Raw genomic sequence first — 17,193 nt, 5'->3', positions numbered from 1 at the left:
TATCTTCTTTTCTCTCCATCTTCGGTCCGCCTCCCCCTCTCTCCCTATTTATTCCAGTTCCCTCTCCCCATCCCCCTCTCTGATGAAGAGTCTATGCCTGAAACGTCAGCTTTTGTGCTCCTGAGATGCTGCTGGGCCTGCTGTGTTCATCTAGCTCCACACTTTGTTGTCTTGGATTCTCCAGCATGTGCAGTTCCCATTATCACGACTTAATTATTACATTCTTGTCTCTGATGCAGAAAGTGTACATTTAAGTGTTAGTCCTAAAATTAATTTTGTAACCTAGTTGACAATTCAGTACAGTACTGAGGAAGTATTTTATTGTTAGGGGTGTTGTTTTACAGATGTGATATTAAATAAGGATTCTACATGATTACTTGAGTAATTGTAAAAGATCCCACAACACAGCTTGTGGAAGAGCATCAGAGTACTGATGGACAATTTCTAGGCTCATCCAACAACACAACTACAGATTTTTTGATCATTTGGTGATGTTAGTTTGTTGGAAGTACATTGCACACATTTTCTGCTGCACTTGCTGACTTGACATTTTAAAGACACTTGAATAGCTGTGATGTGAGATAAAAGGTGTAGCGCTGGATGAACACAATAGGCCAAGCAGCATCTTAAGAGCAGGAAAGCTCATGTTTTGGGCCTATACCGTTCTTCAGAAATGTGCGAGGGGAAGGGGGTTCTGAAATAAATAGGCAGAGAGGGGGAGGCGGATAGAATGTTGGATAGAGGAAAAGATAGGTGGAGAGGAGACAGACCGGTCAAAGGGGTTGGAATGGAGACAGTAAAGGTGAGTGTAGGTGGGGAGGTAGGGAGGAGATAGGTCAATCCAGGGAGGACAGACAGGTCAAGGGGGTGGGATGAGGTTAGTAGGTAGGAGATGGGTTTGGGGCTTGAGGTGGGAGGAGGGATAGGTTAGGGAGGCAGGGACAGGTTGGTTTTGGAATGCGGTAGGGGAATGGGAGATTTTGAAGCTTGTGAAGTCCACATTGATACCATTGGCTGCAGGGTTCCCAAGAGGAATAAGAGGTGCTGATCCTGCAACCTTCGGGTAGCATCGTTGTGGTACCGCTGGAGGCTCAGGATGAACATGTCGTCTGTGGAATGGGAGGGGAGAGTTGAAATGGTTCGCGACTGGGAGGTGCAGTTGTTTAGTGCAAACTGAGTGTAGGAATTCTGCAAAGCGGTCCCCAAGCCTACGTTTGGTTTCTCTGATGTAGAGGAGATGTGCTTCGGGATTGTCGCAACACTGCATAAATTATCCGACTACATTTGTAATATTTTTCTGGAGGCAATCAAGCAAAATTTCATATGTAATCCTGAAAAGTAATTTCTACAGTATGATATTTGGTGTTAAATTGTGGCCTTTCTCTCAACTTTTTTTACCGTGCACCCAAGAAGACTGCAGTTTTCTTAACTAGACTATATCTTTGAGGAACCAAAACCAGTGACTTTATGCATATCACAGCTCCAGCAATTCTTCCTACTGCTGTTCACTTTGACAATCAATTTATGCACAATGTCTTTCCTTTTCATTTTTGCAGAATCCAATTTTTATTCAAGCTTACTCTATTGATGTAGATTAATATTGAAATGCAATATAATAGCTGTCTTTTCTTGGTGCAGACAAATGATTGGGGAGGTATTGGCTTAATGCTTTTATTGCTGGACTGTTAATCCGGATGCCCAGGTAACGTTTGGGGAACAGGGGCTTCAAATTCTGCCATGGCAAAGGTGGAATTTGAATTCAATTTTCAAAAAAGTCTGAAATTAAGAATCTAATGATGACCATGAAACAATTCTCAATTGTTGGAAAATGATTGCTTTTGTCAACAAATTGTTTTGTAATTGAATAACTATTACAATGTTTACCTTAATTGATTAGACAAATTAATGAATTTAGCATTGACTCATCCATATTAGAACGTTCGAAATGGATACTCAGCTTGTGTTGAGTTCACTAATCACAGTCCATGCCATGGTAAGAATTTCATGACCATCATAGACTAGGAGAGTAAAACAGGCAGCATTACCAGCCCTTATTGCAATCCATTAATGCCTGCTGCAAAATGTAGACCTGTAAATGTCAGATAAAGGGACAATCAATTTCATACTGGCAAACTGCCTTATCCAAGGTCAAATAATTTGCTGACATAGGAAGTAAGTCCTGTTGGAATAGTTGTTGGATTTTATCTAACATATCCTGAACAATATGCTGGGAGCCTCAACAACTTCAGGAATAACATTGTAAGTTTTTTTTAGAAAGGAAAACAAGAAGGAGTTTCTTAGAAAGAAAGAAAGAAACTAACAAAGAAAGAAATTTAAGATGCCAATTAAACTAGGTCAATATTTGAAATGACGGGAACTGCAGATGCTGGAGATTCCAAGATAATAAAATGTGAGGCTGGACGAACACAGCAGGCCAAGCAGCATCTCAGGAGCACAAAAGCTGACGTTTCGGGCCTAGACCCTTCATCAGAGATGCATTTTTCATTTCACTGGGTGAAATTATATTTTCACTTTACAAACAAGCATCTACATAAAGTTAAACAAAGAATTGCGGATTCTGGAGATCTGACACAAAAACAGAAATTGCTGGAGAAACTCTGATCTCTGAAACTCAAAAGAAACTTCCAAGTCACTGGACTCAAAACATTAACTCTGCTTTCTTTCAAAGATAATGCCAGTATGCAGAGGTTTCCCCATCAATTTCTGTTTTTTGTTTCAATATCAATTAAGCTGATTAACCAAGATGACATTGTTGATAATGATTGCCCAGGACAGCTCCAACATTAAAAATGATTAATTATGTGTATCTAAGTTATTGGTCAATACAAATATATAAACAGTACCAATAGATTTAGATGCTTAACACGTCACTATTAAAAATATTTCTCCAACTGTCACTTCTTTTCTACTAACCTGTTGTTAGCATATGTTTCCATTAAAGTATCTTGACTCACAGGGTCTATTTTAATGTCAGAATTAAAAAATTGTTCCTCACTTGTGAATGACGTAACAATATTGCCCTGTCTCTAGTTGTCTCATTTGACAACAAGGCAAGTATTGGCTGATTATGTTCTCACCTAATATTTATATACAGCAAATCTTTCTGAGAAAGGATCATCAGACCTGAAACATTAACTCTGTTTTTTTCCTTTACAAATGCTGCCAAACCCAGCTGAGCTTTTCCAGCAACTTTGTTGTTGTTTCGGTAACCTGAACTGATTTTCACCTTTGGCTGCTGCCAGGTTAGGCACTGAGTCTAATTGTGATGCTCAATTACTGCCTAGGTGAGATTCACTCAACAGTAATTGCATTTAGAACTTTCTCATTTCCATTAATTAACACAATAACAGGCGATGTTTTCAGAGATAATGGGAACTGCAGATGCTGGAGAAACCAAGATAACAAAGTGTGAGAGATAATGGGAACTGCAGACGCTGGAGAATTCCAAGATAACAAAATGTGAGGCTGGATGAACACAGCAGGCCTAGCAGCATCTCAGGAGCACAAAAGCTGATGTTTTGGACCTACACCCTTCGTCAGAAAAGGGGGATGGGGAGAGGATTCTGAAATAAAGAGGGGGAGGTGGACTGAAGATGGATAGATGAGAAGGCAGGTGGAGAGGAGAGTATAGGTGGGGAGGTAGGGAGGGGATAGGTCAGTCCAGGGAGGATGGACAGGTCAAGGGGGCGGGATGAGTTCAGTAGGTAGGAAATGGAGGTGCGGCTTGAGGTGGGAGGAGGGGATAGGTGAGAGGAAGAACAGGTTAGGGAGGCTGGGATGAGCTGGGCTGATTTTGGAATTCAGTGGGTGGAGGGAAGATTTTGAAGCTGATGAAGTCCACATTGATACCATTGGGCTGCAGGGTTCCAAGCGGAATATGAGTTGCGGTTCGTGCAACCTACGGGTGGCATCATTGTGGCACTGCAGGAGGCCCAGAATGGACATGTCCTCTAAGGAATGGGAGGGGGAGTTGAAATGGTTCGCGACTGGGAGGTGCAGTTGTTTACTACGAACCAAGTGTAGGTGTTCTGCAAAGCGGTCCCCAAGCCTCCGCGATGTTTCCCCGATGTAGAGGAAGCCATACCGTGTACAGCGAATGCAGTATACCACATTGGCGGATGTGCAGGTGAACATCTGCTTGATGAGGAAAGTCATCTTGGAGCCTGGGATGGGGGTGAGGGAGGAGGTGTGGGGGCAGGTGTAGCACTTCCTGCGGTTGCAGGGGAAGGTGCCGGGTGTGGTGGGGTTGGAGGGGAGTTTGGAGCTGACAAGGGAGTGGTGTTTTCATCTTTTGAGATAAAAGTAGCTGATAATGTTTGAGTTCTTTACCAGCATCAAGTTGCAATGGAGATAGCCATGAGCTATATAAAGAAAACCAATACTAATTAAAAGATTGTAAACCGTATAAAAAAGATACCAAATGTAATTTCATTTGCAGTCATAGGTCAGTCAAGTGATTCCAGATCTAAGAACTTGTAAGTAACTTGGAAAGATAAAGATTTTTTCCACAAAGAAAAGATTGTGGATTAACAGCATGAAGGTCACAAGGTATAATTAACTTACACCAGTTCAATGTAAAATCTCATCTTCATGCTGCCCTTTTATTTGCATTGACTTCCACATACAACAGCACTGACTGTGTGACATTTATTGCATGTGTCAACAACGGGCTCAATATTGTCACTTGTTGGAACTACTGAAGGCTAACCTGCACCTCCTAAGGCAAGGAACAAAGTGATAGCTGGGATGCAGCAATCATTGAAATAGTGCTGTGCAACAAAGAGCAATGGCTGACCATGGGAGACAGCATACTAGGTTGTTTGGACAGTGCACTGGAGATTTATGTCAAGGAGAGATCTCTTGTATTGGTTGGGTAGTGTGGTGGTTGAACTGGCCGTCTAAATACTCTTTGAGAAGACAATAGATACAGATAGTTGTGGCGATCAATGCCAGATATTTAGCTCAAGAATATGACACAATGTTGCAAGAGGTTTCATGAACTCATGTGTGATAGATAGATAGAATAGATAGAACATTACAGCACAGTACAGGCCCTTTGGCCTTTGATGTTGTGCCGACCTGTAATACCGATCTCAAGCCCATCTAACCTACACTATTCCGTGTACGTCCATATGCTTATCCAATGACGACTTAAATGTACCTAAAGTTGGCGAATCTACCACCGCGTTGCAGGCAAAGCGTTCCATTCCCTTACTACTCTCTGAGTAAAGAAACTACCTCTGACATCTGTCCTATATCTTTCACCCCTCAATTTAAAGCTATGCCCCCTCATGCTCGCCGTCACCATCCTAGGAAAAAGGCTCTCCCTATCCACCCTATCTAACCCTCTGATCAGGTCAGTGAACATGTCTCAAAAGTTCACATCCTACCAACTGAAGCGTAGTCTCTGCTCAATTCATTGCGCACCCATCACTCAGCTACCAGCAATCTTTATCAAGCATACACATGCCAATGTTCATCTCAGTCTCTTACACTTATCACTGTCACAAGTTGTAAGGTAATTTTGTCTTACTCCTTCAATGGGATGTGGTGCTGCTAGCAAATCTAGCACTTGTTGCTCATCCCTAATTGTTTTGTAAGTAAGTGACTTGCTCAGCCATTTCAAAAGGTGTGAATGTAAATCACTGTCAAAGCAGTGGGAAGCATTGAAGAAAGAAATACAGACGTGACACAACAAGGTGTAGAGCTGAATGAACATAGCAGGCCAAGCAGCGTCTGAGGAGCAGGAGAGCTGGCGTTTCGGGTCTGAACCCTTCTGCAAAACAAGAAACCAGCTCAGTGAGCCGACCAACCTCAACAGTGTAAAATAAGGCAAAAAGAGAAAATGATGGTAAATACAAAGAGCTCAATGTTGCACAAAGCTTGGAGGATAATAAAAAGCACAAAGGTGAAACTAAAATTAACTAGGAAAACAAAAACAAGGCATGAAAATATCATAGGCAAGTGAAATTGAGGAAAAATCTAAGATGGCTAACAAATATGTGAAGTATAAGAGGGGTCAGTGCTAAAAAACTCGGTTTGCTCAGTTAAAATGCAGAGGAAGCAAAAATCTTTCTTAGTGATTTGAGAGTCTTTGGAACTGTCTTCTTGAAAAGATGGTGGAAATAGAAACATTGAATATTTTAAGGCAGAGGTGGATACATTCTTGGAGTGAAAGGTTATCGAGGAGTTGGAAATGTTGATTTGAGGTAACAATCTGATCAGCTGTGATCTTATGAAATGATAGAGCAGGCTTGAGGGGCTGGATCGCCTACCCCTGTTCCTTGTTTGTATAATTGAGGAATAAGCAGGAAGTACTTGAGATCAAATTGTGACCTGTGTCCGGTGACATAAGATGGCCTTCGGTTTGAATGAATACTTTGTCTCTGTCTTTACAAAAGAGAGAAATGTTGCAGACATTTAAATGAAGGGATGAGATAAACATGGTGACATTGAAAGTATTAAGAACTTTAGTATCTTTGAAAGTATATTAACTGTTAGACCTGGATGAAATTTATCCAGGGCTGCTTTGAGAAGAGAGGATACAAATGATAGAGGGTCTGATTATTATTTTCCAAAAATCTCTGGCTACAGGCATTACACCATTATTTAAAGAGGGAATGATAGAATTATTGCAGGTCAGTTGATCTGACTTCAGTGATGGGAAAATTTGGAAAAATTTCTGAATGATAATGTAAATCGTCTGTTATAAATTAATCAAGTGACCATGGCCTTGTTGAAAGAACATTATGTTTGACTAACTTTGATTGAATTATTTGAGAAGGTAATAAGGAGGACTGATGAGGATAGTCTATTTAATGTAGTGTGCATGAAATTTAGCAAGGCTTTTGAAAATATCCATCTCTGCAATAAAATATTTAACAACCCTCCCTCTGAGGCAGCGTGTTCCAAAGATGCACATCCTGTGAGAGAATAAAATTCTCATTTTTAAGCAGTGCCCCCCCATTGTGGACTGACCCACAGGAGGAAAGATTTTATCCACATTGATGTTGTCAAGACCATTCAGAATCTTATACGCTTCAACACATAACCCCTCAATCTTCTTAGTTCCAGTGTGAACCAGCCATACAACATATTCTCATAAGTCAACCCAACAATTCCATGTATCAATCTAGTAAACTTCCTCTGTACAGTCTCTCATGCAATCACATCCTTCCTTAAATGAGGAGACTAAAACTGCACATAGTATTGGAGGTATGATCTTACCAGTGCGCTATGTTACTGAAGCATACATCCTTTTAATGTTTATTATTCTTGTAATGAATGATAACAGCCAATTCATACCTTCAGTTCACCTGGGCCATCTCCAGCACATCCCTCACCTTCCTGGACCTCTCAGTCTCCATCTCAGGCAACCAGCTTGTAACTGATGTCCATTTCAAGCCCACCGACTCCCACAGCTACCTAGAATACACCTCCTCCCACCCACCCTCCTGCAAAAATTCCATCCCCTATTCCCAATTCCTCCGCCTCCGCCGCATCTGCTCCCACGATAAGACATTCCACTCCCGCACATCCCAGATGTCCAAGTTCTTTAAGGACCGCAACTTCCCCCCCACGGTGATTGAGAACGCCCTTGACCGCGTCTCCCGCATTTCCCGCGACACATCCCTCACACCCCGCCCCCGCCACAACCGCCCCAAGAGGATCCCCCTCGTTCTCACACACCACCCTACCAACCTCCGGATACAACGCATTATCCTCCGACACTTCCACCATTTACAATCCGACCCCACCACCCAAGACATTTTTCCATCCCCACCCCTGTCTGCTTTCCGGAGAGACCACTCTCTCCGTGACTCCCTTGTTCGCTCCACACTGCCCTCCAACCCCACCACACCCGGCACCTTCCCCTGCAACCGCAGGAAATGCTACACTTGTCCCCACACCTCCTCCCTCACCCCCATCCCAGGCCCCAAGATGACATTCCACATTAAGCAGAGGTTCACCTGCACATCTGCCAATGTGGTATACTGCATCCACTGTACCCGGTGCGGCTTTCTCTACATTGGGGAAACCAAGCGGAGGCTTGGGGACCGCTTTGCAGAACACCTCCGCTCAGTTCGCAACAAACAACTGCACCTCCCAGTCGCAAACCATTTCCACTCCCCCTCCCATTCTCTTGATGACATGTCCATCATGGGCCTCCTGCACTGCCACAATGATGCCACCCGAAGGTTGCAGGAACAGCAACTCATATTCCGCCTGGGAACCCTGCAGCCATATGGTATCAATGTGGACTTCACCAGTTTCAAAATCTCCCCTTCCCCCACTGCATCCCTCAACCAGCCCAGTTCATCCCCTCCCCCCACTGCACCACACAACCAGCCCAGCTCTTCCCCCCCACCCACTGCATCCCAAAACCAGTCCAACCTGTCTCTGCCTCCCTAACCGGTTCTTCCTCTCACCCATCCCTTCCTCCCACCCCAAGCCGCACCCCCAGCTACCTACTAACCTCATCCCACCTGCTTGACCTGTCCGTCTTCCCTGGACTGACCTATCCCCTCCCTACCTCCCCACCCACACCTTCTCCACCTATCTTCTTTACTCTCCATCTTCGGTCCGCCTCCCCCTCTCTCCCTATTTATTCCAGTTCCCTCCCCCCATCCCCCTCTCTGATGAAGGGTCTAGGCCCGAAACGTCAGCTTTTGTGCTCCTGAGATGCTGCTTGGCCTGCTGTGTTCATCCAGCCTCACATTTTATTATCTCAGCCAATTCATCTTCTTGATTATGCACTGTACCTGCATATTTTGTGGCCTGTTATACCAGAGCACCTAAATCTCTCTGCACCTTAGAATTTCGAAGTCATTCTCCATTTAGGTAATACTCTGCTTTTTTAAAAAAATATTCTGCCAAAATGAACAACTTCACACTTTCTCACCATATACGCCTTCTGCCAGATTTTTGCTCACTCATTTAATCTAACTATATCTATCTATAACTTCCTTCACAACATACTTTCCTACTAGCATGGCTTTTCTCTTGTCTGTCATCATTGATGTAACTTGTAAAACAATCTGTTTTCTGTCAGGGCGTCAAAATTCTATCAATGGTAATACCTTTGATGTGGCAACTGATCAAATGCCTTCTGCAAATCCAAGTACATTGTGTCTACAGGCTCCTCTTTATCCACATATGTTATATATATGTTATTCCTGAAAAGCATTATGGCATTTCAATTCATTAGTTCAGCATTTATGCCCACATAGTTGTCCTTATTTACATTTAAAACATTAGTCTTAAACCCAATATTTTCCTTTTGGGTATAAGATTCAATTATAATGTGGTTGCTGTTGTCTAAAGTACCTTGACAGTGAGGTCATGAATTAATCTTGTCACATCACACAATACCAAGTCTAATATAAACTGCTCTCTGATCATTTCCAAAATGTGCTGCTGTAAAATAAACTGTCTCAGAAGCATGGTATAAACTCACTATCCAGGCAATTACTGTTGTTCTGTTTCTTTCAACATTTCTTCTCGTGTTCTTCGTTTCACATTGTGGTTACTGTTAGGGGCCTGTAAACCACTCACCACTAATGATTTCTTTCCCCTGCTGTTCCTCATTTCCATTTAAACCGATTCTGCATCCAGACCTCCTGAACCAAGTCGTGTCTGTCTATTGCACAATTACCATCCTTGATTTACAGTGCTACCCTTCACCTTTACTAAGCTTCTTATACTTTTTGAATGTCAGTATTCAGGACCCATTCTTTATCATGCCAAAATCATGCCTCCATAAAGGCTATCAAATCAGTTCATTTACTTCAATGTGCAGTATCAATTCGTTCACTTTGTTTTGAATGTTAAACATATTCAGTTTTGTCTTTTTATTATCTTTGTAACATCTTGATTGTGTTTTGCTAAGGTTTTGTTTCTCTATCCCTCTCAGGGTGGCATTGTTGCAAACATTGCTGTCTCACAGTGTTAGGCATTCGGGTTTAATTCCAGCCTTGGGTAATTGTCAGTGTGGAATTTGCACATTCTCTCCATGTCTTTGTGGATTTCCACTGGGTGCTTTGGCTTCCTCCCATTGTCCAAAGATGTACAGGTTAGGTGAATTGGCGTTACTAAATTGCCCATTAGGTCCTGGGATGTGCAGGTTCAGTGGATTAGCAGGTTCAGTGGATTAGCCATAATAAATATGGGATTATGTGGTTAGGGTAGGGGTAAATCTGAAAAAGATGCTCTCCAGAGGATTGGTGCAGACTTGAAGGGACAACTGGCCTCTTTCTGCAGCGTACGGATTCTAATCTATGATTCCTGCCATTTCCCTAATTACTATTTTCCTCATTACCTTGACTCTATTCTTTGCTTTACCACATCTTTCCACATTTGAATCTTTGCCACCACTACTTAGTTTAAAATTCACCTCATTTCCCCAGTTATATAATTAGCATGAAACTGGGCCCAGCACACTTCAGGTGTAGACAATCCCAATGTATCACTTTCCCCAGTATTAATACCAGTGGCCCACACTAGTCTTTCAGACATGTATTCATCTCTCCAACCTTACATCCCAAACCAATTTGTAGAAAGTTCAGGTAATAATCCAGAGATTATGCTCTTTGATGTTTTGCTTTTTAATCTAGTTCCTAGCTCTTCATTGCTTCTATGCAGAACTTTGTTTCTAGTTCTACCTATGTCATTGATACCAACATGTACCATAATTATCAGATCCTACCTCACCCACTGCAACACCCTTCCCAACCTTGGTATCAGGCAGTTAACCCAGCTATGTGGGCTTCTGCATTTTGCTGCAGAGAATGGTGTCAATTCCCTACACTCTATTACTATTACATTTGTTGGTGCAACTTACACTTTAAGTGCTTTCAGCGCCATGATCAGTTAACTCATCCTTGCAGCCTTTGCTCTCGTCCAAACAGGTAAGAGATCCTCAAACCTACTGGTCAATTGCAGAGGTTGACATGCGTGCCCTCTGGGTCCCTTTACTTGCTTATTTCATAATCACATCCTCCTATTCTTGTCCACTGATCAAATCAGGAAATCCTAAATAGGTGGCGTAAGAATCTTTTGGTTAAAGAATCACCGTAACTTTCTTTGGCGAGTTGCAGCGTCAGTAATTGAGCCTCCAGCTCACAGATATTGAGTCAAAGCTGATCCGACTTCAACTACATAGTGTAAATGTTTTTTTTCTGGATCACAAATGGCATCCCCAGGAGTTTCACGTGCTGCAGCCTGTCCTGACATCATTAATGAGTTTTAAGTAATTAAATTATTTCTGTTGCTTTCTATTTTTTAAATTAGTTTTACTCAGTTTCCTCAAGCAATTTTGTATCCGTACTACTATCTCCCTTTTATTCCAACACTGTTGACAACAGCGTTCTGTGGCGCTTGATCAAACTTGTCAATTGTGGCCCATTCCTTGCTAGTTCTAATACAAGAGCAAAACATTCAAATGCTGTAAAGTTGACCTAAAATCAGAAAATGCTGGTAATACTCAGCAGATCTGGAGGCATTTCTGGAGAAACAAAGTTAACGTCCTCAGACGGCACAGTCGGAGCTGCTCTGGAAATAACATGGCCCTCTGCTGTTGTATTGGAGGGACAGTTCTTAATCAGCAGTATCTGTATTTCTTCCCATGTATCTTAATCCTTATTGTTTTTTTTGTGAAAACAATGGGGACAACCTCTCGAGAGTACACGACAAGGGACGAGTCCCTCCGCTGAATCTCTGACCATTCCTTGGTGGGCGATTGCTCCAGTCATCGGTGTATTATGGTAGAGGTCGCAATCCTGGGTGTATTACGGTAGAGGCCCCAGCCTCCGCTGTCCTCCGGCCGGGGGCTCTGATTTCTTGTAGTCGCCGCCGCCCTGCTCGCTCTTCTGCCGGTACAAATGGCCGAGCGCCGCGCCTTCGCGCAGAAAATCAGCAGGTAAACGATCTCCCTTCCCGACTGCTCCGCTGAACCGTAGCTGCCCCTTGAACAAGGAGCGGTCGGTAGTGGAGGCCTGAGCGCCCCCGGCTGCCCAGCCTGATCCAAGTAGCCCCCGCTTTGTAGCCCACCCCCGAGAGGAACAAATAAAAACCCCGGCGTTGGGCATAAGGCATCGTATTGCAGGAGTTGCGATACTAATAAACTAAAATGCTGCAGCTAATAAACTAAAATGCAGGATATATATAACATTTACATATATTCATCTATATATATATCATAACAAATGGAAATAGTCGAAGATTCATAAATGATTGTGATTAAATCAGGGCGGTTTTAAATTCTTTACAACAGCATCTAATACAATAGTAACATTCACCACAAACCCACTGTAATGTGAGGAGATGTGGTGTGATACACATTCGGCAGAAAGCGCAGCGCTGGGCACAATGATGGGATGTAATTCACATTGTATGTTTAACACTATGGTGTGAAATATAATCTGCAATCGAAATGCAGTATGGAAGAATACTGGAGAAAGTACCATGATGGACATTGAGTAACTCAGTAGGATACCATTTTCTTCAGTGTACTAAATATTGTAAAAGGCATTGTGACGTCCAGTATCAATAAATAGTACACATTATGTTAAGTAAAAGGTACACGAGTAAATGGTGCAAACACTACGTGTTATTTTTGGTTAACCTTTGCAGTACACAATTAATGCTGTTATTCTGTGCACAGGGAAACTTAATTAAGTGTAAAAAGTAATTGAACTATTAACGTATGAGTTTTTACATACAGTAAGAAAATGTAGTGTCATCTTGAGCAGGTTTTAAAAAGATGATTGAAGTCCAGAGTACAATCTTAAATCTCAAGTGTTTTTAAAGGATTACCAAATGCCATCACTAATTCCTTGGCAGTTTGTAAAATATATTTTTCTGGAATTGGGGGAAAAAGTGTCAGTATAAAACATGCTGCATCTACGCATAGATAAAATATTTTTAAAATCTAATTGAAAATGTTTCATGTCAAGGCTTTGAAAGACTTAAAGACTGTTTAAATATCTATAAATTGTAATGTCTAAACATTTTTTTCAGAATTATTACATAACTGAGGGGAGGAACAGAATTTCTAGTACTATATTCAGAATTTGCAGAAATTGGATCTTTATTTGAATCAGTCTACATAACAAATGTGATTTTGAAATACGAAGGTTTAAATGAAACAGTGATGATTGTGCAATGATGACATTTTGCACAATGCATTCAGAAATTGGGAAGCACATTACTGATCATGGAAGTTGTGCTGGTGAATTTCATTTCTGGAATTGGTAGGAAACCCTAGAACGCAAAAGGTATCACAAAAGAAGGTCCAATTTTGGCCTGCAATTTCTGTCTTAACTCTTCCTGATTCTCAGCTTCTATCACTCATGAAAAATTATAATTCTGTAAAGTGGTGTAAGTCTGATGTTACTCGCCGTGCAGTGCAACTCATTCCAAACCAACTTTTAACATTAAAGTTTGGAAAATGCCTTTGAAGAATGATTTACCGAAACATCATTTCATCCAATAGTTCTAATAATGATCCTAGCGAAGAGTTTATCCAAATGTAGTTTATAGAAATTAGCTGAGTCGAGAACAACAGTACGTTTCTCTAATTCAGAGTTAGACCTTTCCCAAATAGCCATTCAGATCAAGATCAAAATATCTCTCAAATCATATATTTTTGACACCCAACCTAACACCAGTTAATTCACCAAGAGCAGAATCAAAGTTAGAACTTTCTCGGATGGTTTGACTCAACATCACAATAACTAATGCATTTATCCCTGACTTATCAAAGGCATTGAATAGTTTTGGGTTTCCACCAGAAAAGCAAGAGCTTTGCAAATTATCTCCTCTACATCAAATTAAATTTAATTTATAAGACATATTTTGCTAAAGATTTTGCATTGACCCACATGTAAATTATTAAATTCTCTAGAACCCTGAGTTGCATTGTTTCTACAATAAGTCTTATATTTGCTAACCTTCATTTTTCATTCTGTCACATGATGTTGATACATATTGTAAGCAGGGCTTTAGAATACCCCCGTTTAAAACATGAGGCCAGGTACTCCACAGATCAAATTTCATGGTGTAATTTCTAATGCTACTCTGCCATTATATTGTAGCACTTTAACAAAAATGTTGATGTGTCCTGTATCTAACCTGGATACTACAATATGCTTGAGATTCCTGATACAATATACTGATGTAGGATATTTTTCTCCCATCTAGGACTGTAGCAGCTGAAGTCAGGAAGCAGATTTCTGGCCAATATGGCAGTTCACCACAGCTGCTCAAGAACCTCAATGTAGGGGCAAATGTTTCTCACCATTCAGTAAGTTAAGTTGAGAAAAATCTCTTAGAATGTTCAGAAGTTGTTGGCTTTTCTTTTCTGTGATGTCTTTTTGTTAAATCTGATACTCAGTAATCACTGCTCCGAATGGAGCAGAGCAATACAGAACAACAGTCTTATATTTGATCATTGGTATGTGCTGGGATAATTGATCTTCCATCAAGGTAGCAGTAGGGTTTCTGTACCTCACTCTTAATTTTCTATATATCCATTCCTACTGTAAAATACTAGAGTGTGGAAGTTGAAGGAGCAGGGTTGAGCTCCACTGTAAGGGTATCCGCAAACAGTCATGATTGTTGACAAAACAAACAAATTTCAGTCATTACTGGCTGGCAATAGTAACTTTTTTTTGTTTAATATCGGAAAAGTTTAAGATCCCAGGTACTTCCAAAGAAAATAAATCCATGAGATGATATGGTTTTGAAGAATCAATATAAACTTTACAAAAACAAAGTCAGAACAGTGAAATAATTTACAACTCATAAAAGAACTTCCACTCTAATGCCCAGAATTAACATGAGGTAAATATGGGTCACCAGCTGTGATCATACACCACACAGAGCACATCAAATATCACAGTTCTTTAAGGCACAATCCACAGATTTCTCCACCCCATGTTAGTAACACTGTAGGTAACTAAACATTTAGAATTTATTGAATAATTTTAAGCTAATTTAATTCTAACTCCTGCTGGACTGCCATGATGGTAATCTTTGCAAACACTCCATCTTAGCTAAGTCAACCATCAGCTGTCTTTATAGCTTGTGACTTCTGCTCTGTTTCTATCAAAGAAGCACAGGTATACTTTTGAACTGCCATTTGGTTTTGCATGTTTTGGTAATTACTAAAGTCCAGCATTTTAACTAACTGAAGAAGTAATGAAATTGAAGATAATGTCCTTAAACTTCCCACAACTAAATAAGTAATTGTGACAACGAGAAACTAAAAATCAAAAATAAAACAGTAAAAGTGGGAAAAGAAGAATAGGTTAGTCAGTGACTCAAAACAGAAAAGAATGTTTAAACTTTAAAATGGAAACCTGTCGACAGTACTGGAAGATAAATATGTTGTATTTCCTGTAATAAGTATGTTGTATTCACTGCTCAAAGAATGGTCTCCTTTTTACTGGGAGAACTGAAACTTGAATGACTGCCTTGCCAAACATCCATTGTTTCTGTATAGTAATGAACAAGAATTTTAATCTTTTTTCTATTCTGAAGAAGATAAAAGGATGTATTAAATCTACTGATACTAAGTAACCCTGTTTCCAACATTTTCTGTTTGCTGATGTAATTAACCTGTTGAATTGGACGTTTGTTTCTTTTGTAAGATGACTTTAACTGCGATTAAAACACAGGAGTACTCCATGCTGACAGTGGATGCCCAAAGTAAACTGTTAAATTTCCCACCAATGTGACCATGGTGTTATTTTAAATATTGTACTAAACTTTGAGATATTTCCAGATTTATTTCTTCACTGAGTTTGATTACTTTATCAATTTAGGAATTTGTTTTTAAGTGCGTGCACAAGTAAAAGATCATGAATGTAAAGAGGATGGTAGGTATGAAGTCAGCGGGGAGGGGAAAAAGTAATTTGTGGCACATGATCAGTACTCCAGGACTGAGAGTTTAGAATTTGTTTCCATTAAATTTAAGATTAGTTTTAGCTATAACGAGCTAAAGCAAAAATGCACTTCTGGGTAAGATTTATGGTTAAGATATTTGTATATGAAAGTTTTGACTTTTCCACAATGCCCTATTGCTGTCAGATCTCAATGGCAGTTTTGTACAAACTAATGAGTAATTTTTACTTCAGTGTGCAACTGAAGTAGCTGTGCTAGAGTTAGTTGAACTGACTGTGCTTTAAACATAGCAATCTGGGATGTTGGTTGCAGTTGTTCTTAGCTTGATTGGATTTCTTCCCCTGTTCTCATTAATATTACCCTTGACCTGTCCTGAAATATGGATCCACAGGCATCAGCAAACTGTTCGCACTTTTGCCAATTAGTCATTCTTCATGTTGAGTCAAGACACTGCGCTGGATATTTTAAGCACAGTGGAGATGAAGTTGGATGCGGTAGGTGAGGAGAGAATTGGAGAAATAGTGGACAGCCATGTAGGGACACCTTCCTGATACATTTGCACCTCTGGGTAACTTCATCAAGGTGGGCTGGGAACCAATTTGGCTGATTGGAGGTCGGCCAAACAGGATCGTTTTGAGCAAGCACTGACATTCTACAAACACAATGACTTGCAATGTGCTGAGGCCCCGGTTTGTTTGATGGTAGACCGCTGGGAACAGGCCAATGCATAGGGCTGCAGAGGGGCTTCTCCTTCATTCCAAGGGATTCAAGAGTCTTCACAGAAACCTTCGATTTGGCTATCAAAATCCTCTTCATGTTATAGCATTCTTGCAGTGCCCACCTGCTTCAACAGTGCCCATCTTTTCCCTGGGGCCTTCAGAGCTGCTGCCCCTCTGATTGCGCCAGCATCTTCTGGTCTATACTAAGAACGATGAATGGAAAGGCAATTGATTTGGCACATAGCCCTTAGAAAATTGTATCACTGGCTTGAGGAGCTCTTTGGCCTCAGTATTGAGGTTTTGAAGCCCCATGGGAAAATTCATCCCAAATGACTGTCTGTATTTATGTGTGAATCACTTCATAGCTAAGCATAATCTTGTCCTAATCTTGAGTGCAACAGAAGTTATTAGATAAAGATCACAGGGGAGTGACCAGAAATCATAAGTTATGTAACTTTTAACCTATGCCAGGGGAATGTAACATGAATTGTAGAGCCTCTATCGCCATTCCTACTGAACATCAACTGTCTTAGCATAGAGCAAGGATAGA

At 40.9% G+C, this 17,193-nt stretch overlaps 1 protein-coding gene across 15 annotated transcripts in view; it reads left to right on the top strand.

Annotated features, from left to right (window-relative positions):
* The first annotated feature begins 11,805 nt into the window (after nucleotides 1–11,805).
* Nucleotides 11,806–17,193, top strand: part of dock7 (dedicator of cytokinesis 7) — a 173,041-nt gene continuing 167,653 nt past the window's right edge. For all 15 annotated transcript variants that reach the window (XM_048539932.2, XM_048539944.2, XM_048539943.2 and 12 more), the window contains exons 1-2: nucleotides 11,806–11,938; nucleotides 14,221–14,323. In XM_048539932.2, coding sequence (XP_048395889.1) covers nucleotides 11,901–11,938; nucleotides 14,221–14,323 — 141 coding nt within the window. In that variant the 5' untranslated portion in view covers nucleotides 11,806–11,900. The remainder of the gene's footprint in view (nucleotides 11,939–14,220; nucleotides 14,324–17,193) is intronic.

This window comes from Stegostoma tigrinum, chromosome 8 (genome assembly GCF_030684315.1).
Source record: "Stegostoma tigrinum isolate sSteTig4 chromosome 8, sSteTig4.hap1, whole genome shotgun sequence".
NCBI lineage: Eukaryota > Metazoa > Chordata > Chondrichthyes > Orectolobiformes > Stegostomatidae > Stegostoma > Stegostoma tigrinum.
The sequence above is the reverse complement of the archived record's forward strand: the minus strand, read 5'-3'. Positions and strand labels throughout refer to the sequence as shown.